This window comes from Hipposideros armiger, unplaced genomic scaffold (assembly GCF_001890085.2).
Source record: "Hipposideros armiger isolate ML-2016 unplaced genomic scaffold, ASM189008v1 scaffold_222, whole genome shotgun sequence".
NCBI classification, from domain to species: Eukaryota; Metazoa; Chordata; class Mammalia; order Chiroptera; family Hipposideridae; genus Hipposideros; species Hipposideros armiger.
The window spans coordinates 502,773-530,701 of record NW_017731572.1 but is presented as its reverse complement, the minus strand read 5'-3'; the positions used below and the strand labels follow the sequence as shown (position 1 = coordinate 530,701).

Below are 27,929 nucleotides of genomic sequence, written 5' to 3'. Positions count from 1 at the left end.
CCTTGGTTTCCAAAGAACTTGACAGGGGCTGTCAACTGCCCTGTGACACGATCAATGCAAGATAGTACTTCAATGGAAAGTTTAAATCTCAATACTTTACTGTCCTTATTTATCCTCATTTATTTAGGGATTCAGGAGTTATGTCAACCATGCCAGAAAGAAGTTATACACACACACACACACACACACACACACACACATACCCAAGAAGACAATATAGTACATACATGATGTACTATGTATACATTTTCAGAAATGTGGGGTATGTGCATACATTTATGTTAATTAAAAGGAGACTAGAGCTTTCCTGGCTCTGAAACCAGAGTCAGCATCTGCAAAACCACCTCTTCATCTGGGTTAAGAAAACAGTCAGTGCACAGACGTTCCTTAATAAAATTTCTGTCCCCAGCTTTCCAGCTTTTCAGAAAGCCCATTTCTCCACAGTCCACCCTCTGTTCTTCTATTAAATACTCTAGTTTATAAAGTCCAAGGACCATGATCACAATGTTCTCCATGGTCTATTTTACATCATATATAATATACTGCAGGATGGCTCCTGTGTGTAGTTCCTAGGAAATTGCTTCAGAATCATTATTGGCTTCAAACTGTGTGCCCTTGCATCCTGGGCCATGTTATTATCACGTCCATGACCTGTGCCCCGTCCAGATCCTTCACTGCAGGCTGCGTGAGCAAACTTCGGCTTGTTTCTGATGAGGACCAGAGCTCCGAGTTCTTTACCGTGCATTACACTGATCCTGCAGTCTCATTTCTTTCCTGACCTGTGCTAATTTAGTTTTATATCCAGGATTTTGCCTACTAACTCTTACACCTTTTCTCTGCCAATCCAATAACATTTTTCTTTCCTAAATACTCCACTTTTAACACCCCACCACCTTGTACAACAGTATATCACCTACAGCATTGCCTCACCTTTTATTATTTTACCAAATAATGAGAGAAGGGTTCAATTACCCTCCCACGCTGAGGCTGTGCCCTAAAGTCTAATTTCTAAAACAATCAAAATGGGTAACATTGTGCTTCCAAAGATTTACAGCTTTGGAGATGCAAGGCATCTTCCCAGCCTCTCTCTGTATCTCAATTGGCTCCAAGGTCACCTTCTCCTAAAATAATGTCTGAGACCCAGAAGATGTTACACTTTTACCAGTTGAAATTTCATTCTTCATTTAAGTATTTGTAATTGTTCATTTAGAAAAAAACTTTTTTTCAAGTTCAGATGAATCTGAAGCCCTGCCCAGTGAAAATGTAATGAAATCATCGTGCTTCAAAGTCATGGAGTTTCAAGCTCCTATTTCCCTTTTGAGGCTTCTATATAAAAACAAGATTTACACACACATATTAAAATGGAGGTACAATTAAAAGTAATGCTTTTCTAATCTCTCTCCCTTGTTTTTAACTACTTTGACAAGGAGAGTAGAGCTTATCTTTGTTCTCGTTTTCCCTGTCAAATAAATAATTTCTGGCAGAAATTTATTGATTGCTAGTCCAAGCAGAGCTATAGGGACTCCTCAGAACCTCCTCATCCCATTAGTTTTTTTATAAGGGGATCGTGCAATCATTTTATTTTTGCTTAGCACAGGAGAGACTAGGAAAATATACATCAGGCTACCTTGCCACTAACTCATCCCTATCTAGTTATCTACAAGTCCAGTTAAATTGAAGATAAAGGTACAGTGAGTGAATTCCACTGATTCAGCAATTCAGCTCTCCCCCCAAAACATCTTCCTTGATGACCTAATGATCTCGCACCATAGGTTGTCTGATTTCCTCCCACACTTGTTTAGCTCCCTGTTTCATCCCTTGGTTTCCTGACACCATTTCCAAAATCAAACACTGATGGTCATTCAGCTCCTGAATCCCACTTCTGACACTAACCAAACATTTCACAACCCATCATTGTTCCAGTTGTATGTCAGGTGAGTTACAGGAAGCAATCCTACACACAAAGTTTTAAATTCCTGCTTTAATTAGCAAAAAGTACATAATTGTGTAAAAAGCAGGGTGACCACCCAGATCAGAGCAAATGAAGCATATCTTTGATCTCTTCCCTTGGCTTCCCCTTAATGGGAGTCACGCAGCTGCTGGTGAAACTGTGGGATAAAATGTTTGCCCTTGCTGAATGTGAAGTTTAATTCTTGCTCTGTATTTCCTGCCCTATTTAACAATTCCTGAAGAATGTACACTGGCCATCCAACCCAGGTATCTGAAAGATTCTTACAAAATGTGTTCTCTCTTGGTCCTGGAAGCAAACTCAGCATCAGCAAGGCCCCATCTCAACCTAGAGGGGGGACACAGGATGACTCCCTGGCTTTCTGGTACAGCACGTCTGCCTCCTGCTTTCCAGCATGTGGGAAAGCCCTTGTTACTGTTGTCCCAGCAGAGAGACCATCGTCTGCTCCGGGTGGGGCGTCTCTTCCTCTCCTAACTCTGCCAGATGGCATACTTCATTTTACTTTGGGATCTTATGTTGGGGCTTTCCTTTTGCTTTGCAAAAGGCTTAATTGTTCACTCCAAAATTAAGATTTCTCTTCCCTGGCCCTAATTAGGTCACGTTCCATCTATTCGTATATTCAAAATCATTTATTAAGTTCCCATGTTCCAGTCAGTACGTGCTGTGCTCAAAAGTGGGTATTATACAGCCTCTGTGTTCTCTATTGGAATGGTTTATAATCAGTTGTGTCCCCTCTTTAAAGTCATATGCATCTCCATCTCTGAACCAGGCTGGGTTTTGTTGTTGTTGTTTTTAATATTTGGGCCAAATCTCTTCTTGGAATATAGAACATGAAAAGATCACCTCACCTCCAGTGTGCTTAGGATTAGATCCAAGACTGACATGTTTGTGGTCTGCATACATCACATCACAATGTGGAGTCTGGAAGTACCTTATTTCCCCATGTATTAGACGCACCCTTTTTCGAAAAATTTGAGGTCTAAAAATTGGGTGCGTCTTATACAGTGGTTGTATGAGCCCAAAAACAAGCACGAAAAAAGCGGGAAATGCAAGTAAAAAAATCTACAACCACTGTATAAGATGCACCCAGTTTTTAGACCCCTAATTTTTTTAAAAGGGGTGCGTCTTATACATGGGGAAATACCATATTTGTAACAGACTTGGCACTGGATTGTTCTCTCATGAGCATCTGAAACTAGATTCCCTGATGGTCCATCTCTGCTTTACATAAGCTAAATCCCGGCCCCGTTCCCCCAAAAGGAAAAAAGGCAAAGTGGGGGGCAAAAGAGAAGCTGTCAAGCACACACCAAATTTCCTAAGCATACTTTGTGGTCTCGATGGACCTGTTGCCTAGATTCGTCCTTAAACAACAGGCCATGGAAATTCAAAGTCGGTTTTCCAGCTAGCTGCCAAACTGAAATGCCAAAAGGGTAATGCAGAAATATACTTGAGTAATCAGCCTTTTCTTTTCTTCATGCGATACTAAATTCTCATTGAAGTTATTTGAGACCATGACTCTGTGCTTCCTGCTAAATTACTGACCTCTCCCTCACCACTTACATCCAAGAGACAATCAGTTGCCACCAATTTTACCCCTGAACTATTTCTGAATCCATATCTTCTCTATCATGGTTACCAGTGATCTTTTCATCTTTTGCTTCAACACATGCAGACCTCCCTACCTCCCAGGCCATCTCCCTCCAATCCATTCTCCTCACTGCTTCCAAAAGCATCCCTTCATCAGTTGCTAGCTGACTGCAGGGTAAGATACTTTAGTACGGGAAAAAGTTGCTTTTGGCTCACTCCCTTCCCTCCTGACTAGCCTCACCTGCCCATTATGATCTAGGAGTGACCACACAGAGCCTGCAAACACTTGGAGATGGAAACAGGTGTTTCCCAACTTTAGGTCTCAGGAGGAAACTGCTCAAATATTTAAATAGCCTGTGCCTCTGTTGCATCACAAAATCCCCCTGGTGGTTGTTTCCTGTCTTCTGCATGACTACCTACTTCACACAATAAGTGACAGGAAAATTGTCAGGAGACATTGAGAGAACAAATCTGAAAAGACAACTTTGATCCCAATTCAGAGGTGTTTGTCCCCAGATATTCCATCTGGGGATCTTCTTATGGGTTCTTGGGGTCTTGTGACAGACACCAACATGGTAAGAGCAAGTCTCTAAATGGCCCTAAAGGCTTTCACATACTGGGACTAAGGGTTTCACATAAACCAAGGTCACCAAACCCTTTCTATAAAGGGTCAGAAAGTAAATTTTCTCAGCTTTGCAGACTGTACAGTTTCTTCATGACTATCCACCTCTGTCACTGTGGTGAGAAAATAGCCAGGCAATACCTAAATAAAGGAGTGTGGCTATGGCCAATAAAACTTTAGTCATAGACAATAAAATTTGAACTTTGTAATTTTCACACATCATTAAGCATGATTCTAATTTTTTTCAACCATTAAAAATTGGGGGGGAAAAATGCTTAGCCTGCAGGCCATACAAAAAGAGGCAGAGGGCCAGATTTTGCCTGTAGACCATCGTTTGCTTCCTCAATATCCGTGATCTTAGACATAAAACACCAAAAGGACATAAATGCTACATATTTCAAATAAGAGAAAAGTGACAAATGCAGACTCTATTATTAAAAATGATAAAACCAAAAAAATTTAAAAAGACCAAAGGGCCTCCATTTTCTCACTGGAGGGCTCTAAGGTATTAATAGATGAGGAAACACAGATACCAGAGAGGCACGGAGAAGAATACAGACCGCTGCAGACGTGCAGCCCCGTAAGCTGGATGACTGTGGCTCCTGCCACTTCTACTGGAGAGTTTCTCTTTTTAAGACTGCCCTGAACTTTTTGAATCCCAACACATGCTAAATATCATTTAATTTTCCTAGCAGTATTCTTGGACCCCTATTTTAATCAAATGAGGCTGAATTGGGTTCTTCCATTAATAAGATATTGATTTTGACAAGTTATAGCACAGATTGTGTTATATGCATACTATGAAATATTTTAATGAATGGAAATTAAATCAAGTTGGCTCAATTAAGAAAAGTAAATGATCATTTTCATGATACTCTTTTTTTTGTTTGTTTTTTGACCTTTTCAATGATTATGTCTAATTCGTATAAAACTCTTAGTAAACATCTGGCTGGATTTGTGTTGTCAAACTATGTAAGCCAGGGATTTGTTGGAAAGTTGGCATGAATTTTTTCCAGATACAGTAGTTCAGGTAAGTGCAGCAGCCTCAGGGATGAATAGAATCATGATTCCCATCACTCTGATTAGTTACAGACCATTTGCCAGATCTCTGAGGCCTTCGCCCAAGTCCACAGGAAGTAGCATGGGAGACACCAGTGGCTCCTGCTGTCTCTAACATTTCCATGATGCTTGCTTTGCAGTGTTGTTTATGGAGGCAGGAAGAAACATGTGGGAATGGAGATCTTTAAAGAGGAAGCTGTCTAGGACTCCAGGTCCACATAGCTTCAGTACCTACCAAAAGCCTTGTTCTGGAAGCACGAAGGAGCTTTTCTGAGACCCATAGAATATCCTGGAGCGAATCATGTTCCCCTTTACATCATATCCAGTGTCTTCCGATTTTAGCTATCCCAGTGGTCCCTTCCTTCTTACCTCCCTCAGTCTCATCTCTGTCATTGAGAAAACTTACATCATTTAGTATCAGCCTTGCAACTATCTTTACATCTCCCCATCTGTCTGTATGTCTTCGCTTCTTTGTGGTTTTCTCCTTTCCTCCTATATTACCATTCCTCTTTTCCATGGCTGATGCTTCCACCCCTGGTTCCTAAGTCAGAATTTTGTTCTATTCTATCTCTTCTTTCCATTTCTGACTCTCCCTCACAGCTTTCACAGTCTCACCACCCACATTTTCTTTTTTCTGTTTTCTGTTTTTCTATATTTCTTCACACATTATTTTGTACATAAACAAAGCAATAAAACAAACACCCATGCAATGATGAACAATGTTACAAAGTAGAAACTTCTGGTGTGTATGCAAGAGTTCCTGTACAATAGGTGCCCAAAACACAGATTACAAAATTATCTGGTTTGTGCATTTCACCTTCACTAGAAAGTGCCAAGTTGCTCTCCAGAATAGTTGTACAAATTTACTCTCTGACCAACAGAGATACCTCTTTCTTTCTGACCAATACCTGTTTCTTTCTAACCTCACCAACACTTAGTTTATCTGACATACTAGTTTTTGCCAATGGGTATGAAATGAAATATCATTGTTTTCCTTTTCCTTTTTACTTGTACCTTGGAGCATCTTTTCACGTGTTTATTGGCTATTCCTCTTCTGTGAGTTGCCTATTTCCGTAGTCTGCCCTTTGACTATTGGGTTCTTTGTCTTTTTCTTATGGATTTGTAAGTTCTTTATATATTTTGGATCCTAACCCTTTGTTCATTATATGGGTTGTAAATATCTATTTGAAGTCTGTATATGACTCCTGGCAAGCTGATTTAGTTTAAATATTGTAAAACTTAAGTCTTTTTTTATGCTTTGTGCTTTTTGTGCTGTTTCACAAATCTTATTCTATCCAACACCATAAAAATAATCTCCTGTATTTTAGTTTTAAATTATTAGTTTTACTTTTTCTATTCATGTCATTAATTCACCTGGAATGTATTTTTGTATGGTGTTCTAATTTTATTTTTTAGTATTAATACTGAATTATCCTAATATCACTTATGATTGTCCACCCGTTATCTGCACACTGATTTTTAGTATCAATTTCCTGTTTATATCTGGGTCTGTTTCTAGGGTTTTCACTCCTTGTTCTATTTATTTACTCCAGTATCACTTTCACACTGTTTTCACTAACAGCTTTATAAAGAGACCTGACTTCTGGTAGGACAAACCCTCCTTCTCGTTCTTCTTCACAAATATAATGGCCATTTTTTACCTTTTGCTCTTTCATATGAATTTTTGAACATGCTTCTCAGGCTCAAAAAAGAAATCTATTTGATTCTTTTATTGGAATTGTATCTTTGTGATAATGGTAATACTGAATCACCCACCCACGAATACAGTATTTCTCTCCACTTGTTTAGGGTTTTATTTATGCCCTTCAATAGTATGTTACAATTTTTATATCAAGATCTTGTACATCTTTTTGTATATTTATGACTACTTGCCTTATAGTTTTTATTGGTATTTTAAATGACTTTTAAAATAACGTTTTTGTTGGGTTTTATTTGCCAAAGTACAGCAATGCCATTTTATTTCCAACTTTGATTTGTATCCAGGAGCCTGGTTGTCAAACACACTTATGAGTTCTGATTATTTATATTCTCTTAGATTTTCTATGTAGAAAATTAGATTTTGAACAATAATACTTGATTATTTCCTTAACCATTCTTACACATTTAATTTCTTTTCCTTGACTTTTTGCATGTCATGTTGAATAGAAAACATGATAGCAGTCACACTTGTCTTGTTCCTAATTTGAAAGACAATATTTTAGCATTTCACCATTAGGTATGATGTTTGCTTTGGATCCGAGATAGATATCTACTATCAGATTAAGAGAAATTCATTAATCCTCATTTGCTAACAGTTTTTTAAAAAAATTTATACATCAGTTTTGATAGTTATATTGTTTTATTTTTAAAATCTATTAATATAGTGAATTCTTTTCATAAATTTTTCTAATATGTAACCATCCTTTCATTTCCAGGATAAACCCTACTTGGTCATTATATATTTACTTTTACATATTTAGTTAGGACTTTAAAAATTTTTGTTCATCATATATTGCCACATTAACACAGTATTTTATCTAACTTTCAGATTTTGCCAATCTGGTAAAAAATAATAATTAGGAGTAGTTTAAAAGTACATTTCTATTATTGTGAGTGAGGATGAGTGTTCGTATGTTTGACAACCTGATGTATACAGATAAAAAAGTATAATAACTAAGCATAATTGCAATGTGAATTTCTGTTATTACAAGTGAGGCAAAGCAGTTGTTCATATGTTTAAGGCACATTTATATTTTCTATACTATGAACCCTCTTTATGTAAACTTTACCCCATCTTTCTGTTCAATTATTGATATTTTTTTATTTGTAGAGAATTTATACTTTAAAGAGGTTAGCTACTTAACTATAATCTGAATTAAACATTTATTTTCTTTTTTTCCCTTTTTTTATGAGAACATTTTAGTTCTAGTGTCAGCAAATTTCAATTTTACACTGCAGTGTTATTTTTTTTCTATACTGAGTCTGTTTCTGTTTTGTTTGCTCATTTATTCTGTTCTTCAGATTCCACATATAAGTGAGATCATGTGGTATTGGTCTTTCTCAGTCGGACTTATTTCACTTAGCATAATATTCTCTAGGTCCATCCATGTGGTTACAAATGGTAAGATTTTGTTCTTTTATATGGTCGAATAATACTCCATTGTCTAAATGTACCACAGTTCCTTTATCCAGTCACCTATCAGTGGGCATTTCGGTTGTTTCCATATCTTGGCTATTGTGATTAGCATTGCAGTAAACACAGTGGGGGCATATATTTTTTCAAATTAGTGTTTTGGATTTCTTTGGATAAATACCCAGGAGTGGAATTGCTGGATGGGAGGGGGGAGGGGATGGGGGAGAAAGTGAAGGGATTAGAAAGTGCAAATTAGTAGACCCAGTATAGTCATGGGGATATGAAATACAGTATGAGGAATATAATCAACAATGTTGTAAAGATTATATAAGGTGCCAGATGGGCACTGGACTTATCAAAGGGATCACTTCCTAGTCTGTATAGATGCATGACCAATGTGCTGTACACCTGAAGCTGAAGTAGAATAATTTTGTATGTCAACTACTCATGGAAGTGTAGTTTAGTATAAGAAAGCTACTCAATGGTATTGTAACAGGTATATAAGGTGTCAGAGGGGTAGTAGCTAGAGGGAGGGGGATTATCACTTTGTGAGGGGTGTAAATGTCTAACTATTATTATGTTGTTTTGTACACCTGAAACTATTCAAAAGGGGGAGGGGGGAGAGGAAAGAAACTAAACTTTAGTGAGCACCTACTATGTGCCATTTTTTTGGGATGAGAAACAAAGTGATATTTATAAGTATACACAGTTGGTGATGACTGTGCTAATACTAATAAGAATGATATTAGGTGAAACAAACAAAAAAACCCCACAGTATTAGCAACTCTAGTCACCTTGTTATACATTAGATCCTCAGACTTTAATTCATCTTATAACTTACAAAATTTTGAACCCTTTTACCAACCTCTCTCTATTTTCCCCACCCCTCACCCTCTGGCAACCACTTTTCTACTCTTCATTTCTATGAGTTTGACTTTATTATTAGATTCTACATATAAGTGATACTATATAGTACTTGTCTTTCTGTGTCTGGCTTATTTCACTTAACATAATATGATCTAAGTTCATCCATGTTGTTGCAAATGATAGGATATCCCTTTTTTTTAAGATTGAATAATATTCCATTGGGTATATATACACCATATTTTCTTGATTTGTTCATCCATTGATGGACACTTAGGTTGTTTTCAAACCTCGGCTACTGTAAATAATGCAGCAGTGAATATCAGAATGCAGATATCTCTTCAAGGTAATGGTTTTGTTTCCTTTGGATATATACCTAGAAATGGGATTGCTGAATCATTTGGTAGTTCTATTTTCAATTTCTTGAGGAATGATATACATTTACATGTGGTAGTACCAGTTTACAATCCTACTAACAGTATACAGGGGTTTCCTTTTCCCTATATTCTCATGAACATTTGTTATTTCTTGTTTTTTTGATAGTAGCCATTCTAACAGGTGATATCTCATTGTGATTTTAATTTTAATTTTCCTGAAGATTAGTGATTTTGAGTATGTTTTCATGTACCTGTTAGCCATTTGTATATCTTCTTTGGAAAACATATTTTCTTGATTGTTTTTTTGGGGGATTTGTTGTTGTTGCTGTTATACTTTGCCTATGGTGTTTACAGCATGTAAATTTTTTAATTTTTATATAAATTTATATTTATTTTTATATAAAATTTGTCAACTTATATGTGTCAAATTTCTCTTTCTTTTAAACATATCAATTTTGTGTTATAGTTAGAAAGTCCTTCCCCACTCAGAAGTTATAAAAATATTTACTATAATTTTATGGGGGTTTTTTATAGTTAAATCATTGGCCCATTTGGAATTTATTTTAATGTACAGTGGAATATAAGAATCCAAGTATAATTTTTCCCAGTTTTCCTAATGCTGTGTGCTGAATGTTCATTTTTCCCCACTGAGTTAAGATGTCACCCTTACACTAAATTCCACAAAACCACCCCTGCTCTCTCCCCTTTTTCTGCAATAAAAAGTGATACCTTGTTCTTAAATATATGGACTTATCTGTAGGTTTCTCATGGCTCTTTTCACCGGGCCTTAGAGCCGTTTTACATCCATTTTATTTCTCCTTCTAAGTATTGAGTTCCTTATGCGCACAATTTCTATAACAGTAGTTAGTAAATTCATGCTGTAAGCCAAAGTGGAAAAGACAGTTGAAAGCTTTTGTGCTACCAGCTGCTGACTCAGGACAAAAGTGTGTTACATACCTTGTTCCATTCTCTTATGTATGATTTTCCTGCCACTGGTTTTTGGAGTAGATATGGTGTGTGTCCAGTTTCACTAGCAAGGGTGATAGAACATGGTCTAAAAACCAAAGGGCCTGTGTCTCAAGGTTAGACAACTTATCGCAAATAATTACTTCGTGCAGAGATGCCGAAGCTGCCCATCTGTACTCCATTTCTCCCTAGGAGAGATCCCAGATCTTTACTCTGATGATGAAGTTGAAAACATCATAAGCAACGTAAGGAATGAAGTCAAGAGCCAAGGTCTGATTGATGACAGAGAGAACTGCTGGAAGTTCTTTATAGATCGGGTCCGACGACAACTGAAGGTATAGAAGGACTTACTGCCCAGGGTAGGCAGGACCCTAGATGAATCATGGGAGCCTCTCTGGGTATTTTGGACACAGCTGTTGTCTTGGGATGGGGGGTGAGGGTGCCATGACCTCCTCAGCCTTTGCAAGGATGTTCTTCTCATCTGCTTCATGGGCGTCGGCTTCCCTCTTGCCTCATGCAGGCTCAGATTTCTTACTTACTTGGCTAAAAAGGCTGGCTAACATTTACAGTTTTTTGCTCTGTGGGATGTGCTTCTCAATTTTCTGGGAAATTAAGAGTCCAAGGCCCTGTCTGTCTCCCTGTGAGTACTTCTCTGATACCGTTTTGGTTCTCCCGCCCTTCTGCCCTCTCAGGTGGCGCTCTGCTTCTCCCCTGTGGGGAACACGCTGAGGGTTCGCAGCAGGAACTTCCCAGCCATTGTGAACCGCACGGCCATCGACTGGTTTCATGAGTGGCCTCAGCAGGCACTGGAGTCTGTCAGCCTTCGCTTCTTGCAGAGCACCAAGAGCATCGAGGTGAGAGGGAAAGGAGACGCTCCTCAAGATTCTTTCCACCTCACGGTGCAAGGAATTCTGTGTCCAGAATTTCAGAGTCCAAGTTCAGGCTTGCATAAGGTGGTTGGAATAACTTTCCATGTGGTAAAGCAATGGGGGTGGGGAGTCACCTCCAGTATTCATAGCGAGACTATCTCTTTATTTCCTGCTCTTTGATTTTAGCCCACAGTCAAGCAGTCGATTAGCAAGTTCATGGCTTTTGTCCACACAAGTGTCAATCAAACATCCCAATGTTATCTGAGCAACGAGCAGCGCTACAACTACACAACTCCCAAATCATTTCTGGAGTTCATCAGACTCTACCAGAGCTTGCTGCGCAGGAAAGGAGAAGAGCTCAAGACCAAGATGGAGCGGCTCCAGAATGGGCTGCTGAAGCTCCACAGCACCTCCACCCAGGTGAGCGACACCCTCCCGATCTCTCCTGGCTGCGGGCACTGAGGGAAAGGGAGCGGCCCCTTTCCAGAAAACTGGAAGGATCGCAATGGAGGTCCAAAAACCGTTTATGCTTTTCAAGAGGCCCTAGTGTCATCAGAAACCAGACGTTACGGCTGAGCTCTTCCAGCAGGACGCCACATCTCCTGCTTCAGGTCTGGCCTCCTCCTCACTGATGCCGGAACCCCGAGGACACCTCTTCTCTCTTTCTCTTTGCCATCTCCTCCTTTCCCACTACTTTTCTGTCCTCTCCAGCCCACTTCCCCTCCATCTTCAAAACCAAAAGAGATGAACCATTGAGAGAAATGGTTGCAGGGTTATACCAATTTTCTTTTGTTTCTTTTGTCTTACCGTGTTAACCTGTCAAAGAGCCATTGGAACCTAATTTCTTAAACAAATTCTGTCTCATTTCATGCATTTCCTCATGTATTCCGAAGTAGTTGGCCGTCAACAAAAGGCCCCTGTTGTCCTGTCCTTGTTATATTTTTCTACGTATTTTTTCAAATGGAACAAGTTTATTTCAGGCAATATACTGTTCTTCCCTTGAGAGCTGGGGACAGCTCTAGCACCTTCTCTGCCCCTGCTCATGCCCACCAAACATTGTTGGTCTCTTCATGGCCCCTTCCTGGGCTCTGTTTACCTACAGCAGAGCCTGCCTCTCCTTAAGGTGGTGAATATCTTTCATTTGCACAATTAAACTACAGTTGTGGTCAGTTTAACTACTGGACATCACATGTTCCTGGAGACATCTAAGCCTTTCATTACTGTCATGTTCTCAGAGCTCTGCCTTTGGAATAGCTCTGTTGAGCTTCCTTCTTCTGACTTGTGCTTTCTACCCACTTCAGTTTCTTGATTCACTGATGTAATGTATCTAAAGGATTTCAGTTCATTTAGTCGGTTGCAGTGATCCCTTGCAATCTATACTCATATTCTTTCTTCTGCGAAGGAAATTTTTCTTCTGTTATATGGTTTTGTTCATCTGCTCTGGCCTCTCCTCCAGGAGCAATGATTAGCTGGATGGGTTCCCTGTGCCCCATATCTATTATGTCCTCACTCATTGTTTTTATCCCTTTGGCCTTTTTCTCAAGCTCATGCTTGCATAAAGTTGTTGGAACAACTTTCCATGTAGTAAAGCAATGGGGGGTTGGGAGTCACATTCTAGGGGAGCTTTTCAAGTTTATCCTCAACAATATTAATTTAATTGTGTGTAATATTGCTTCTTCCTATGCTGCCAATGAAGACTTTAATTATGCTATTACATTTTTAATATCCTAACAGCCCTTCCTCATCTCATCCTTTTCTCTTCCCTATTGCTTTTTTATTTCAGCCTGTTTTTCTGCGACTGTATTATAGAAGCCATTCTGTTGATGATGCCAAAAAGCTTTCTTGGTGTTTTTTCTACATCTACTCATGGGTCGTTTTTAGAGCTATGTTCTTCTTAGTCTTCTAGATGCTCTTCCTTTCCTTGTTCTGTATTTTTGTAAAGACCTGGGGTTTTTTTATTTACTTCAGACATGGTGAGACATCTGTTCAAACTCAATGTTTGTCAACAAATGGCCTGTGACAATTATCAGTGACGCCACTCTCTTTCCATTTGTATCATGACCAAAACCCCTTCTTGGAGCTATAGTTTAGAACAGATTGAAATACACAGACCCCGGTTCAGGTCCCAGCAGTTTACCTGGTGTATACCTTTGTTGTAGAAACATAGCATCTTCTGTCCCAAACACTTTCTGGTTCTCTCAATCTCTGAATGTGTAGAAAACAGCATAAAAAAGGATCCAAGAATGCGGCACTACCAGATTTTTTCACATCTCCCACCTTTCCTTCTTCCTGTCTGCCCCCACCTACAGTTCACAACCTTCCACATCCCCACCAGCCCCCGTTTCCCCTCCTACCCACATATCCTCTCGGAATTGCTGACCCGCCTGTACAGAAGACACTTGCTAGAGAGCAAGCCCTGGGAAAGGTGCTCTGACACTCTCGCAGAACAGCACCCAGCATCGATCTTGTGCAGACCCTGGGTCTTTGAGCAGACCATGAACAAGGCATAAATGTCTGCTTGCCTTTTTTACATGATCTCCACTTAACAAGGAGAAGCCTGCTTATACCATTAGGTGAATGCAGCTCTATCTGCATATAGTTACTGGAGAGTCCCCCCAAGTCTTGGCGTCAGTTTTGGTTTGTTTTCCTTCTATCTTCTCTTCTTCAGTGAATAACACTCTACCTACCCAGTTACCTAGACCAGAAACTAGGTCATTAACTTTGACTCCACCCCTTTCATCACTTCCCCCATTTAAGCATTAACAATTACATAAGTTTTCTAAATATCTCTCAGATGTACCCCTCTTGCTGTATCCTCCATTTTTAGTGTCTTGATTTAGACACTTCTTATCTGGATTATTTCAAGAAATTGAACTCCCCCACCCCAAACCTGCTTCACCCACAACCTCTAGCATCACCCATCAGGCCAAAATCCTTGCTGTCATCCTTGACTCTTCCCATTCCTCTCTTCCTCTCACAACTTACACCCAGAAAAAAAAAATCATTATTGGCTCTAACTTCAGGTACGCCCAGAATCCCACCACTTTGCACCTCCTGTACGGCTCCGACCCTCATCTGAGCCCCTGACATCTTACCTGGAAGCTGCAATACCCTCCTAACTCATTTGTCTGCTTCCACTTTTGCCCCTCTGTTGTCTGTCATCAACTGAGTAGCCAGAGTGATCAATTTAAAACCTAAAATTGGATCATGTCACTTTTCTGCTCAAAGCCCAGAAAGAGCAATGGCCCTCCATTCCCTCACTCCGGTGGCTTCCAAGGCTCCTCCCCAGCCCGGCCCTGTTACCTCCAGACCTCATCTCCTGCTCCTCCCTCCCTGTGACATTCCCCTCCAGCCACACTGCTCCTTTGCTGTCAGACACACCAGGCCTTGGCATTAGCCGTCCCCTAGATGTGCTTTCCTCTAATATCCCCGTGGCTCACTCCCTCATCTCTTTTAATTCTTTACTCAAATGTCACCTTCTCCATGACTCTTATCCTGATGACCTCATTTTAAATGGTAACCCCCATACCACTTCTGATCCCATTTTTTGGCTCTACTTTACCTTTTCCCCATAGCACTTACCCCTGTGTAACATATTGTATAATTTACTTGTCATGTTTATTTTTTGTTTTCGATCTCTATTTGTTGGATACAAGCTCTACAAGGACAGGGAACCTTGTCTGTTTTATTCACTGATGTATGCCCAGTGTGTAAAAAAGTGCTGGGACAGAGTGGGCACTCATTAAATATTTGTTGACTAAATGCTTTAATTAATGCATAGCATTCTATTGAGTCTCCCTGACTGTATTCTGCCAGCACTCTAGACCAGCACTGTCCAATAGAAATATCCTGCAAGTCATGTATGCAAATTTAAATTTTCTAGTAGTTGGATCAAAAAAGTAAAATGAGCCAAGTGAATTATATTTTAATATAATACTTTATTATAATTGTATATAATTTTATCATATATTTGAATAATATATGTTATTTAACCCAATATACCCAAAATATTATCCTTTTAACATGTAATCAATGTAAAAAAGTTATTAATGAAATATTTTTTCATTTTTTTTTCAACAAGGCTTCAGAAACTAGTGTGTGTGATGATACTTGCAGCACATCTCAGTTGAGACAAGCCGCTTTTTAAGTGCTCATTAACCACAAGTGGCTAGTGGGTACCACACTAGGCAGCATAGCTATGGACCAACCTCTGCCCTGCTCTTTGATTTTTGCTCAAGCCAGATGTCTGCGTATTCTCTATTATAGGTCTTAATGATTTAGACATTACAGTTCAGATTTCCTGATCTTTTCCAGGACTTGTAAAATGTGTCCTTGCTTATTGCACCACCATTTTCTTCCTCGTTGCTACTACGTCGTACCCTAAAGTCCAACAGTACCAACTATTTGTAGTTCCCTCAACATTCCACAGGTAGTTCACATCTCTGTGTCTTTTTTTTTTTTTAAGATTTTTATTGGTGAATTGGGGGGATGGGAACAGTGCTGGGGAATTGGGGGAAGGGGGACAGACAAGTTGCTGTCATTTTGTTCTTCAGTCTAGTTGTGGAGGATGTTGCTTCACTGGCCCAAGTTGGCACCATCATTGCGCTCTTCCCGGGTGAGGCAGATCAGTCGCCGGCTTCTGGACGGCCGCTCACTGCGGCTGCTGGCCGCTCACGCTGGCTGCTGGCTACACACGGTAGCCCATGGCAGCCCTGTCAAAGGGACTGCAGCCTACGCCGTCGCCGGCGACTCACAGCAGCCCAGCTCCAGGTTGAGCCGTTGTTCAGCATCTTAGCTGTAGAGGGCAGTGTCACTGGCCCTCATATGTGGGATCCGAACCGGGGCCCTCTGGCATCCCAAGCAAGTTCTTAACCATCGCGCCACTCGGCCGGCCCCACATCTCTGTGTCTTTACATGTACCCCACCTTGTCAGCTTGTCACTGTCAAGACCTCAACAATTTGTTACCCCCCTTCTCGGAAGCTCTTCCTAAGCTTGAGTATTTAAGCTTTCCCTTCTCTGTGGTTCCACCCTTGAATTATGTTTCTTCCCTGGCATATATTATGCTATCCTGTTATCACCCCTTCAAGGGCAGAAGCTGGGATTCATTGGCATATACTAGGTATTCTATAAATGTATATGTAGATGGATAGGTGGTTAGGTGATAGATGGACAGACAAATAAACCAAGGAACAAGTTCTAAATCACCTACAAGCTCAGAGTGGGCATTGAGGATGAGTCTTGGCAATACCATGTACATGGTGTACATTCCACACTTACTGATAATTACAATGATGATTCTTCTTATAAAAATGGTATCTAGGGTTCCTAACTGATAGAAACCCTTCATCAGGAATTGTTCCTTTGGTAGAAAGAACCGAATCACTTTATCATAACCTGGTATAAGGTAATGACTTGAATTATATTGTATCGGTATCTTACTACCCAATTATGACAATTTTTGGTGTTCATAATCTAGTGGGAGTAGACTAAATGAATCTCACAGCTCTGGCTCAGACTCAAAATTTATTTAGCCAATAATTATAGTATTAGAAGTAGTAATGATAATGGTAATAATGACAATAATTAACAATTGTATGGTAATCTAAAGTTTATTACCTTTATATATAGTTTCATGCTTAGATTCAGCTGATCATAAATGTAACTTTATCTCTCTATAACTGAATTTAATTTAGCTCTGGATCCATTTTTTTTTTCATTTAAAAGTAGAAAGCACTTAATATTGCAGGCTGACTTGGTCACTTCAGGTTAAAAATTTACTCAGTCTTTGGAGGGCAGCCAGTTCAGTTCTAACTCTATCTCTGGGCTATTTTCCTCTGAAGGGTATTTTCCTCCTTACTTCTGTAGTGGTGTCAGGTTTCAGGAAGGAGCTGATGAAATATCATGGTACGGTCCTCCACTTCCCACTGGCTCTGATGATGGATGGCTGGTCCTGCTGGGTCTTTAGGTGGCATCATCTGTCTTTGCTTCATCTTCAGCTGAAGTCTTCACGATTGGTGTAATTGTTTTCTCTCTCTTGATACAGTCAGAGCCCCAACCCTGACTTGGCTCTCACTTCATCCGTCACTGATATCCTCAGAACCCACTGTCATCCTTGCTTTTGTATCTAACTCAGGTGTGTTCATGAAGAAGTAAGGCTGGTAGATGGAAGACATGTTCTCAAAAGGCCTACAGGCCACTGCATATAGGATTTAATCCACGTGTCTGTCAATCTGGAAAGTTTTAAATTCAGTGTACCTTAGGGTTTTAAATACTCTCAGGCCACCAAACTTACCTAAGGTTGATATGATGTATTTGTCAGGACTTCTTTGGTCTCAGTTGAAAAAAAAACAAACTAACTCAAATTCATTTAGCAACAGGAAAACAACAAAACAAAAAGAAGGAAAGGACAGAAGGGGACAGAAGGGGGAGAGGAATAGAGAGGAGAGAAGAGGAGAGGGAGAGAGAAAATTTTTAGATTACATGATATATTTATCAGGACCCTCTTGATAGCAACTAACCAAAATCCAGCTAATAGGCAAAGCAACAAAACAAAATAAAAAGAAATGAATTGATTCAGGTAACTGAAAAGTACTGGATAGAGCTTAATTTGGACAGGGCTGGTGCTAGATACTCACTATATGTCTCTGTTCAGGCAGGCAACCTCCATGGCTCTGACAACTCAAACTTGTAGTCTGTCTGCTTTACAACCCCAGTATAAAGAGGAGTGCCTCTTTCCTAGTATTTTCAACCAAGTTCCTGGGTTAATGGTCAGTGGCTCTAACTGGTTTCTTTAGGTCATTGGTTTGCCCAAAGTTGAACCAATCTCTGTGACTTAGACACTCTCATTGGCCAAGCCAGCATCAAATGGCAACCACTGGAGTCCACCCCACCCAAACTACAAGGACATGGAAAGGCGGAGTTCTCCAAAGGAAAACCAACCTATGTTATCAGAACAGGGATGAAAACTTTTTATTAGGTAAACATAGCAAATATCTACTATAGATGGAAACATCTGTATCTAACAAGAAAACCTGCTTGAAGTCCAAATTCATATCAGAAAGTATTAGATAATTTTATGAACTCAGAGTTGAGAAGGAAGAGAGCTCTAGGCCTCCGACCCTCAGTGGAATATTTTTTGCTGTTGATTATCGTGGGTTCCCTCTCCTTCTGGAACTCTGGGGAGAAGACCCTAAGAAGCTTGGCCTCTCTTTTTAGCATCATGTGTCAGATTCTTAAAGCAGGGAGGATCTCCCTCCACCATCTTGTCACTACCTCACTCAGTCAACATCCACCCACTTACCATGCATGGCCAATATTCATAGGGCAGAGACTGAGGGAAAGGGTTTCTTTCATGTTTAGGGCACTCTTCCTACCTTGGTATGGGTGTGGCTAAGTAAGAAGAAATCCAGAGTATGGCTTAAATGCTCTAAGAGAAAAAGAGAAGAGGAAATTTTAAGTAAACTATTTCAATATCCTGTTCTGTTGCAGAGAGCCATGAAATGAACTTGAGTTATGCCTTCGCTGTAGCATGTGGGGAATAGCCTAATTCTGACTGACGGGACCCTCTTGTCACTCCATGTCACAGTTTAAGAGCTATAAAGTCCCCATTCACAGTGCAGGTGATTATTTACCTTGGGCCTGAGGTCATAAACCATATCTGCAATCAGTAAAACAAACAATAACAACAACAAAGGGAAAAAAAGAAACACTTCAATTTTCTCAAATCTCCCAAGATTTAAAAAGGAACAGAAAGTTACTGGTGTGTTTGCTGACTGGAGTGATTATGTGGTTCAATCATTTTGATTTACAATTGCATCTTTGTCCTTGTAGAAATAACTCTCTGCAGCTGAACAACGGGAGATGAAAATGGATTAACCTTCCAACTTGGGGATATAAGATGTATTCTAGGGAGCAGGCCTCCATTCGAGGTTAATGCAAAGTCTCCAGTTTCTATGAATACACAAAATGAAAGAGCATTCTTGTTGTGGTTTTTTTTCCAGCTTTTTTTCTTTTCTTTTGATCTGCCATGAAAATGGAATTATCAGCAGCGTCTAAGCCTCCATTTTATATTTCCCCTTATGTATTTTGCATCATAAAGTATTTGAATCTGTTTGACGCATTCCAGGAGCTCTGAAGTAATCGTTGCTTGTTTTATGAAATAGACTGCAGAAAAATGAGAGACAAGAGGTCATTCTGGAATATAAAGTTTATGGGCCCTATTGCAAATACAAATACAAATGGCTTTTTTATTTTCCAGAAATAAATAGATGAGTCTTCTCTTTGCATGTGAAAGGGCCGTAACACTGGGCTGGTGATTCTCAAACCTAGGCAAGCAACAGAATCACCCGGAGGGCCTGTGAAAACACACATTGCTGGGCCCCACCTCCAGGATTTCTGATTCAGTCTCTGGAGTGGGCCTGAGAATCTACATTTCTAACAGGTACCCAGGTGATGCTGATGCTGCTGGTCCAGAACCACCACACTCTACCGAATATATGTAGAAAACCATTCCCCTCTCTCCAGCTGATGAGAGAAGTAGACAGTTCCTAGGTGCTGATATTCCCATCACTTCATCACTGCCTCCACAGTGCATATGAATATAGAAACTGGATGGGCAACCCAGGGGGTGTGGACCATTGGGATTCTTGCTGTCCCTCTTCAACCTGCTCATCTATTTCTTGTAAGCATTGTGGAAATAAACAAAAACCAACCGAAGGAGAACAAGCTAAAGCTCTGTATTCCCAGCTTACTCTTGCCAGGGAGTCAGCCACCATCATTTGCATTTTGGCTGCGAGGCAAAGGCAGAAGGAGGAGAGCTTTATAGTGGGAAGAAAGGAAAGGCCTTGGGTATGCCCTGATGGGGGCTGTTAGCCTGGGGAAACTCTGGGTGGCCTAGTAGAAGTGGGGTATCCTGTGTGATCGGTCAGGGGTGCATATGTGACTTTCTCTGGCTGGTCCTAAGTTGGAAACAGAGACAAAAATTAAGGAAGTTGTCAGTTATTAATCAAGTCCTGGCCATTTGGGGTCAGTTGTTACAGAGGTTATTGTTTGTCTTCCTGGGTTGTTACCTAGACAGTAAGCTGATTTCCTACAAGTCTGCCACAGCAGGCTGGCATCCTGAGCCGGTTATTTTAGGTATTGGGTGGGTTTCCTGAGCAGGTTGCTGCAGGCTATTGGTCAGAGTTCTATGTTTACGTGTGGTCCTGCCACTGTCTATTCACATATCCAGTCTCTCAGGTGCACAGTAGGCACTCACCTTCTATAGCTTGCTAAATCCTTGGTATACTCCACAATGGCCAATTTCAATAAAATAACGACTGATTTTTATTAAGGGCCTACTATGTGCAAAGTATTGCTTTAGGCACATTAAGTTTTACAAGACATAGGCATGAAAGTCATGGAGAAGCAGCCTGAGTCTTGGGCATCAAGGAGAAAGAAAGGTGAGGGCATGTGTTGCTTAGATTCTTCCACCACACTGACTGCTGAGGGGAGAGGAAGAGGGAGTCCTGTGTTCCTTTCCTTCCAGATCAGGGAGCTTGGTCCCAGCTGAGAGATTAGCTTCACAGCTTCGCAGCAGGAGCCAGCATCCTTCTCTGCTCTGCAGAGTCAGGTTCCCAGGGCCGTATCCGAAGTCCCTCTGCTCCCAATAAGCCTGGTGCTTCTCTGCTGCAGGTGGACGATCTGAAAGCCAAGCTGGCCACCCAGGAAGTGGAGCTGAAGCAGAAGAACGAGAATGCTGATAAGCTGATTCATGTGGTGGGAGTAGAGACTGAAAAGGTGAGCCGGGAGAAAGTCACAGCAGACGAGGAGGAGGAGAAGGTGGCCCTCATCATGCTGGAGGTGAAGCAGAAGCAGAGAGACTGTGAGGAAGACCTGGCCAAAGCAGAGCCAGCGCTCACAGCAGCCCAGGCGGCTCTCAACACCCTCAACAAGGTAGGATTGTCTGCCGAGCCTGCTTACCCCAGGGAAGGAGCGGATGCCTCCTCTGACCCAAAGACAGCTCGGTACCCCGATGTCCCAAAGACATAGAGAGGCAAAGTTGGGAGGACTTCGGGGGGAATACAGCCATCACTAGTTTATTCATTAAACAAAAAGTTATTTAAACGGACTTGTATGTCCGGCTCCACAAGCTACCCATGGAATCCCAGAGATGAGAGTTTTAGAACCAGTCAGGACAGGAGGGGCCAACCAGTCCAGGCTCCTCGCTTTACAGATGGGAAAGCTAGGGCCCAGAGAGGAGGACTGACTTGCTTGGAGTCACAACCTCAATATTAGAGCCGAACTTGAACTCATCTTCAGAACCCAAGCCCAGAGATCTAGCCGTGCATCTCATGGTCCTTTTACCCGTTATCTACCATGGGATACACAAGCCTTTTAAGGCCCTAGGAAAATGTTTAAGATATGAGAGTAAACTAAGGTGTTGTCTCCAAACTATGAAAAAAAAATCTACCAAATCAAACTTAGCAAGTATTCAGTTGTCAACAATTGAATGTAACTCTGTATCAACTAAATTCAGCTCATATGCATAACCATTTGGTAGAACAAGCATGACTTTTGAGATATAGTCATACGGTAATTTTATTTTGGTTCTCTTGAAACTTGTTCCATGTGTTGGGGAGAGCATGTGGTTAGCTAGTTCCTTTTATTATTTTTCACAGTTAAGCCTCTTTCCCATTTGGATAACCATGGCTGAGGGGCAAAGGGAGAAAGCGAAAAGGGGCAGACAGACTCATGTCATCAGGAGCCGGCATCAGAGAGGGACTGAAAGGCTGACCCTTTCTTCGTTGGGATGCCCGCACAGGCTCTTTGGAGACCCTCCCCAGTCATTGGGATCTTTCCCCTGCAGGTTGCTTTCTCTTCCTTCTCCTGAAAGTCTAGGAATTCACTTGACCCTTCACATGGGCTGTGCGACAAGGTCTCACACGATCTATGCCAGGTGTGCCATGCGAGCAGCTTGCCTCTGTTCCAGGGGGACACCTGTGTCTCCTCCCTCCAAACACGCTCTCAGGGTGTTGGCCACCCATGCAGCGTATTGTCCCTAGTTCCAATGTCAGGAGGCCAGCCACCTATTCTCACACTCTAGATTTCTGGGGTATAAGTTAGGCTGCAGACCACTGTGATGCTCAACAGGGAAAACATTTAAGCTCTCTTGGTGGTCTCCTTAAAGCCTCTCCCTCTAGACTTGGTGTGAAAGGGGCAGGTGCCTCATATCCTTCTTTAAAGGCAGAATTGGTGGGACTCACCAACACTTCTCACTAAAACTTCTCCCTTAATCTCCAAATTCCTGACTCTTTTATACCTTCAATGCAGATGAAGGATTAAAGAGTCAAAACACTGGGCTTTTGAAACCTCTCATTAGCTCTGCATAGCCATGTCACAGCTCAGTTTGGAAGGTAGTACCTGTTGGCTTAGGGCCTTAGCAAATCTGAGACTAAACTAGGTACACTGTAAATTCCTGTTACATATAGTTATATGTAAATTGTATGAAATGTGAAGTATGAGTACGTTTTAGTATTTTTTGTGATGTAGGGTAGGGGTTCCTAAAAATAAGGGCACCTCGGGCCTATGAAACCCTTACGTTGCTCTATACCCTACATCAATGGAAAACAGGATTTCTCCACCGGGAACTTTTGGGTATCCTTGTGTAGACCAGGAATTGGAGTTGTAGCCCAGTTATGCCACCACGTCTCAGCTGGAACCTTTTAATACAGCCAGGCCAGGCTTCTCTCTGACACCCCCTCCCCCCGACAGTGGCATCCATTTCAACCTCTAGGCCTTGGATTAGACTATAGGACCCCTCTCCTCCCCATCATTTAGGATTCCTTCTCCTTTTCTCATTCTGTCTAAATCCTATTCATATTTCAAAATCAAACTTACATTCTAGATTAATCTCTCCCTTTCCTGATTTTTAGAACACAAAAGATGGGCCATTTTATTTATGCACCGTCATACAGTGTTCACTGATTATTTCATAAGATCTTTGACACAGGGATTATATGTTCTAAGATGAGCTGAATCCAAATACTGGCTGAAATATTTACTGTGTGTGGCTCTGGGAATGATTGTATCTTCTCTGAGCCTCCAGTTCCTCATCTGTAAAGTGGAGGTAATAGTAATATAGTCCCCATTAGGTTGTTATGAGGATTAAATGAGATAATGCATGAAAAGTAGCTAAAAGCTGGCAGCCACTCAGGAAATGTTTATTGTTGATGTTATAACCAGCGTTATCTCTTCTGTTTCCATGAAACTGGAGACAAAGTGAGTGCCCATAAATACTTTTGGTTAATTTGATGGCTGGTTACTTAGCTGATTGATTATTGGTAGAAATAAACGTATAGATATGTAATTCATGGAAGTGATAGGATAGGATTCTGAAAATAGCACTGAATTTGAGTCCTTGATATACATCTCTGCCACAAAGGAAGTGAAACTCATTTTTAATGAGTGCCTACTATGTGCCAAGTAATATGATAGGTGCTTTCTTCGAATTAGCTGTGTAGCCTGGCACAAGTCACTGTCATCTTCGACCCCTCGATTTCTTGTCTCTGTTACATAGAAAGGGGCAAATAAGAATTAATGGGCTCTTTATCTCACACTCCCATCCAATCTATTAGCAAATTCTGTCAATTTTACCTTCAGAGTATATCCAGAATTCAAATGCTTTTTATCATCTCTACTGCTGCCACTCTGGCCCAAGCCACCACCATCTCTTCCCCGGATCATTTCAACAGCCTCTCAGTTGGCCTCCCTGCTTACACCCCTGCTACAGCAATGCCTTTGCTTGGTACAGCAATCTGAGTGAGGTTTTAAAAATGACAGTTTGACCATATTACCCCTCTGTTCAGAATCTTCCATTGGCTTCCCATCATTCTCAGAGTAAAATTCAAATAAATAAATAAATAAATAACATTTCACAGTCATCACCATGGCCAGTAAGGCCCTGCATGCCTTTGCCTGGCCCGCCTCTTCTACTGCGTCAGTTACTACACTCTTCTTGTCCCTCCACTCCATCCACATGGCCCTTCTTGCTGTGTCTCAAACATTCCCGGCACAGTCGCAGCCCAAGGCTTTTGAAGGAGAAATTCACTCTGTATGGAACACTCTTCTCCCAAGTATCCCCAGGTTTCCCTCCTCTTCTTTTTTCAGGTGTTCAGGAAACAAATAATAAAAGTATTTATTAACTTCAGAAAAAAATGTGAGGTATACGAGAATGAAAATATAAGCCAAGGTAAACAATATCAATAATCACAATCATGTATATACTGAACGTTAACATAACTACAAAAATTTATATAACCATAATGAACCATTAGGAGGGAAAGGAGGGCAGTAAAAATAACTAAATATTCACACTCTATAATAGGAAATCACTTGATAGCGTCTAAAATGAAAAAAACATAGCAGCATAGGCATGTTCCTTTTTTTTATATTAGTTTCAGGTGTACAAAGACATTTACACCCCTCACAAAGTGATAACTCACCTCCCCCAATCTACTACCTGTCTGACATCATATATAGCTGTTACAATTCCATTGACTCTATTCCCTGTACTGTACTGCACATCCTGTGACTATATATATATTAAATTAGACATACAATATTATTCAGCTTCAGCTTCAGGTGTGCAGTGTAATGGTCAAGCCTCTACACTGTCCATGAAGTGGTCTCCCTAACAAGACATGTGCCCATCTGACACCCTACAAAATCTTTACAACATTATTAATTATATTCCCCAAACTGTCTTTCATATCCCTGTGGCAATATTGTAGTTACCATTTTATGGTGTCTAATCCCTTCCCCTTCTCCCTCATCCCCAACCCCTCCCAGCTAGCAACCATCAGTTGTTCCTCTGTGTCTCTGAGACTATTTCTGTTTACTTTGCTCATTCATTCTGTTCTTTAGATTCCACATATAAGTGAGATCATATGTTATTTGTCTTTCTCTGACTGACTTATTTCACTTAAATAAGCATGTTCTTTATTGAAAAGGAGTGAAATGTAGAAGTAATAATGGAAGACTTATAAGTAGTGGCTTCTGGGGAGCTGGAGTAGGAATGTAATGGGCATGTGTTTTGTCCTAAGCTTTGTAGCTCTATTAGAGTTTGTCAATTCTGTGCATGTATTACTTTAAGAAAAAGAAAAACATTTTAATTTTCCATGGCTTGAGAGCACAGAAGGCATAGCTAACTGCCTGGCCAGGTAGAATTGGGAAAGACAAAGCCCATGGCAGCAAGGACTGCAGGATGACCATTTTACAAGATGGAGAAGGAGGTAGGAAAAGACCATCCCAGAGAGGAGGGATGTTTGCAAAGACATGGATGCATGAAAGGGTATGGTGTGTCTGAGCTGTGGGTGTGCAGTGTGACCCAGAAGGTGATGTGAAAATGATTCTCTATAGGCGGGCTGGGCAGCTTGGCATCACTGAGAAGTTTAACTGGGGACCAGTGTTTACAATCCATTAATGGGTATCCAATAGCATTTTAAAAATTTAGATAGAATTGGCATATAACATTATATTAGTTTCTGTTGTACCACATAGTCATTCGATATTTGTATACTTATTGTGCAGTAATCACCACAATAAGTCTACCTAATGTACCTCTCACCACACAGTTGCAATTTTTCTCTTGTGATGAGACTTTTTAAGATCTGCTCTTAGCAACTTTCAAATATGCAGTACAGTATTGTTACCTATAGTCACCATACTGTACATTACATCCCCAGGATTTATTTTCCCCCCCCACTCCCCACCTGATGAAGTGGAATAGATCAGACTATATGACATGTAATAAGGGAAGTATTGCCTCATGAACCCATAGACACCTGGAGTATCCTCAGACTCTGCATTCACAGGACTCCGATATTTAAGGACTCCTTCCCCGTTTTCTCATGTTCAAAGTTAACAATGAATTTTACTTAATGCATAAAGAATATGTAAATCAGAGTTTGGTCGTGAGTCTTTGCACATTTTCAGTATCTGCTTTGGCAGTTTCATTTCACTTTTATAGGGAAACTGAAATAAATCCAATAAAACTTTTCCTGCCATACTTGAGAAATAGTTTTGCTTGCAATTTCATGGCTTTTTTTTTCCCCTACAAAGTTACTTGGAATTTTCTATTTGTTTCCTTTGCATTTTTGACAGTGAGCTTTTTTTATTTTACAAATAGCATATAATGGCATTATCATTGTTAAACATAATTCAAATAGTATAAAATATATAGGGTAGGATATGGCCACCCTTTTTTCCAATCCAGCCTCAGTTCTTTCCCAAGAGAGAACTCCTGTTCTGTGTATTTATATTTGTACAAGTGCACATATAAAATATATTTTAAATATAAATGGATAATGCCAACTGACTTTCCCTTATGAAACAAGACTATTTCATGCCAGTACATACATTAAAACATTGCTTATTTAATGTTTCATAGTATTCCATATTATAATTGTACGGTTATCTATTTATCTATTGTTGAGTATTTAATTAGTTTCTTTGTCTCTCCAGTACAAATATCCTTGTGTATGAATCTTTTTTGTATATGTGCAAATATTTCTATGGACCAAATAAAAAAGTACACTTGTTTGGTATAACAACATGGCAGTCTGAATAATGCCTCCTCCACCCCCAAAGATATTCACACCCTAATATCTGGAACTTGTGAATTTTACTTCATATGGCAAAAGTGACTTAATAGGTGTGATTAAGTTAAGGACCTTGAGCTGGGGACATTATCCTGGATGACCCAGGTGGGTCCTAAGTACAATCACAAGGGTCCTTAGAAGAGACAAAAAGGTCAAAAGAAAAAGGTCATGTGGATGATGGAAGTAGAGGGTGTGGGAAAAGTTGATGTGATGAGAGGTCATGAGCCAAGGAACGAGGCCAACATCTAAAAGCTAAGAAAGGCAATGAGCCTGTTCTTCCTTGCAGCCTCCAGAAGGAATCAGATCTGCCAGCACCTTGAGTTTAGGACTTGGGACCTCCAGAGCTGTAATGTTCTTTTAAGTCACTAAGTTTGTGGTAATTTGTTACAGAAGCAATAGGAAACTCATATAAACTATATGATCTTTTTAAAATATACATAATGCCCAATATCTGCCCAAAATAATTGTTCTTGTTTAGAGTTTTGACTACTGCTTTTCTCACATCCTTGCCAATCTTAGATGTTTGCAATCATTTTAATTTTTTTCAATAAGAGAGCAAACTTTTTTCATTTTGTAAAAATTTATAAATGGTTTTATCCTAATGAGCCTAAGCATCTTTTTACATATTTGGATTTCTTCTTTTGTACATTACTTGTTCAGGTTCTTTGTCCATTTTCTTCTAAGATATGTAGTTTCCTTTTTTCTTATTGATTTCCCATTTTTCATTATAATATTTTCCTATTAAAAATTTGATGTATCTGTTGTAAATATTTTCTCCCTATCATTTAATTTTTACTTAATATTAACAAGTAACATAAAAAGCAGATTTTATAATCAAATAATT

The 27,929-nt window shown here is 40.2% G+C and overlaps 1 protein-coding gene across 1 annotated transcript in view; it reads left to right on the top strand.

Annotated features, from left to right (window-relative positions):
- DNAH9 (dynein axonemal heavy chain 9) overlaps positions 1-27,929 on the top strand; it is a 340,094-nt gene that overhangs the window by 220,772 nt on the left and 91,393 nt on the right. Inside the window, exons 46-49 of the mRNA XM_019654458.1 lie at positions 10,770-10,912; positions 11,270-11,431; positions 11,633-11,866; positions 21,120-21,380. Of these exons, the coding sequence (XP_019510003.1) occupies positions 10,770-10,912; positions 11,270-11,431; positions 11,633-11,866; positions 21,120-21,380 (800 nt within the window). The remainder of the gene's footprint in view (positions 1-10,769; positions 10,913-11,269; positions 11,432-11,632; positions 11,867-21,119; positions 21,381-27,929) is intronic.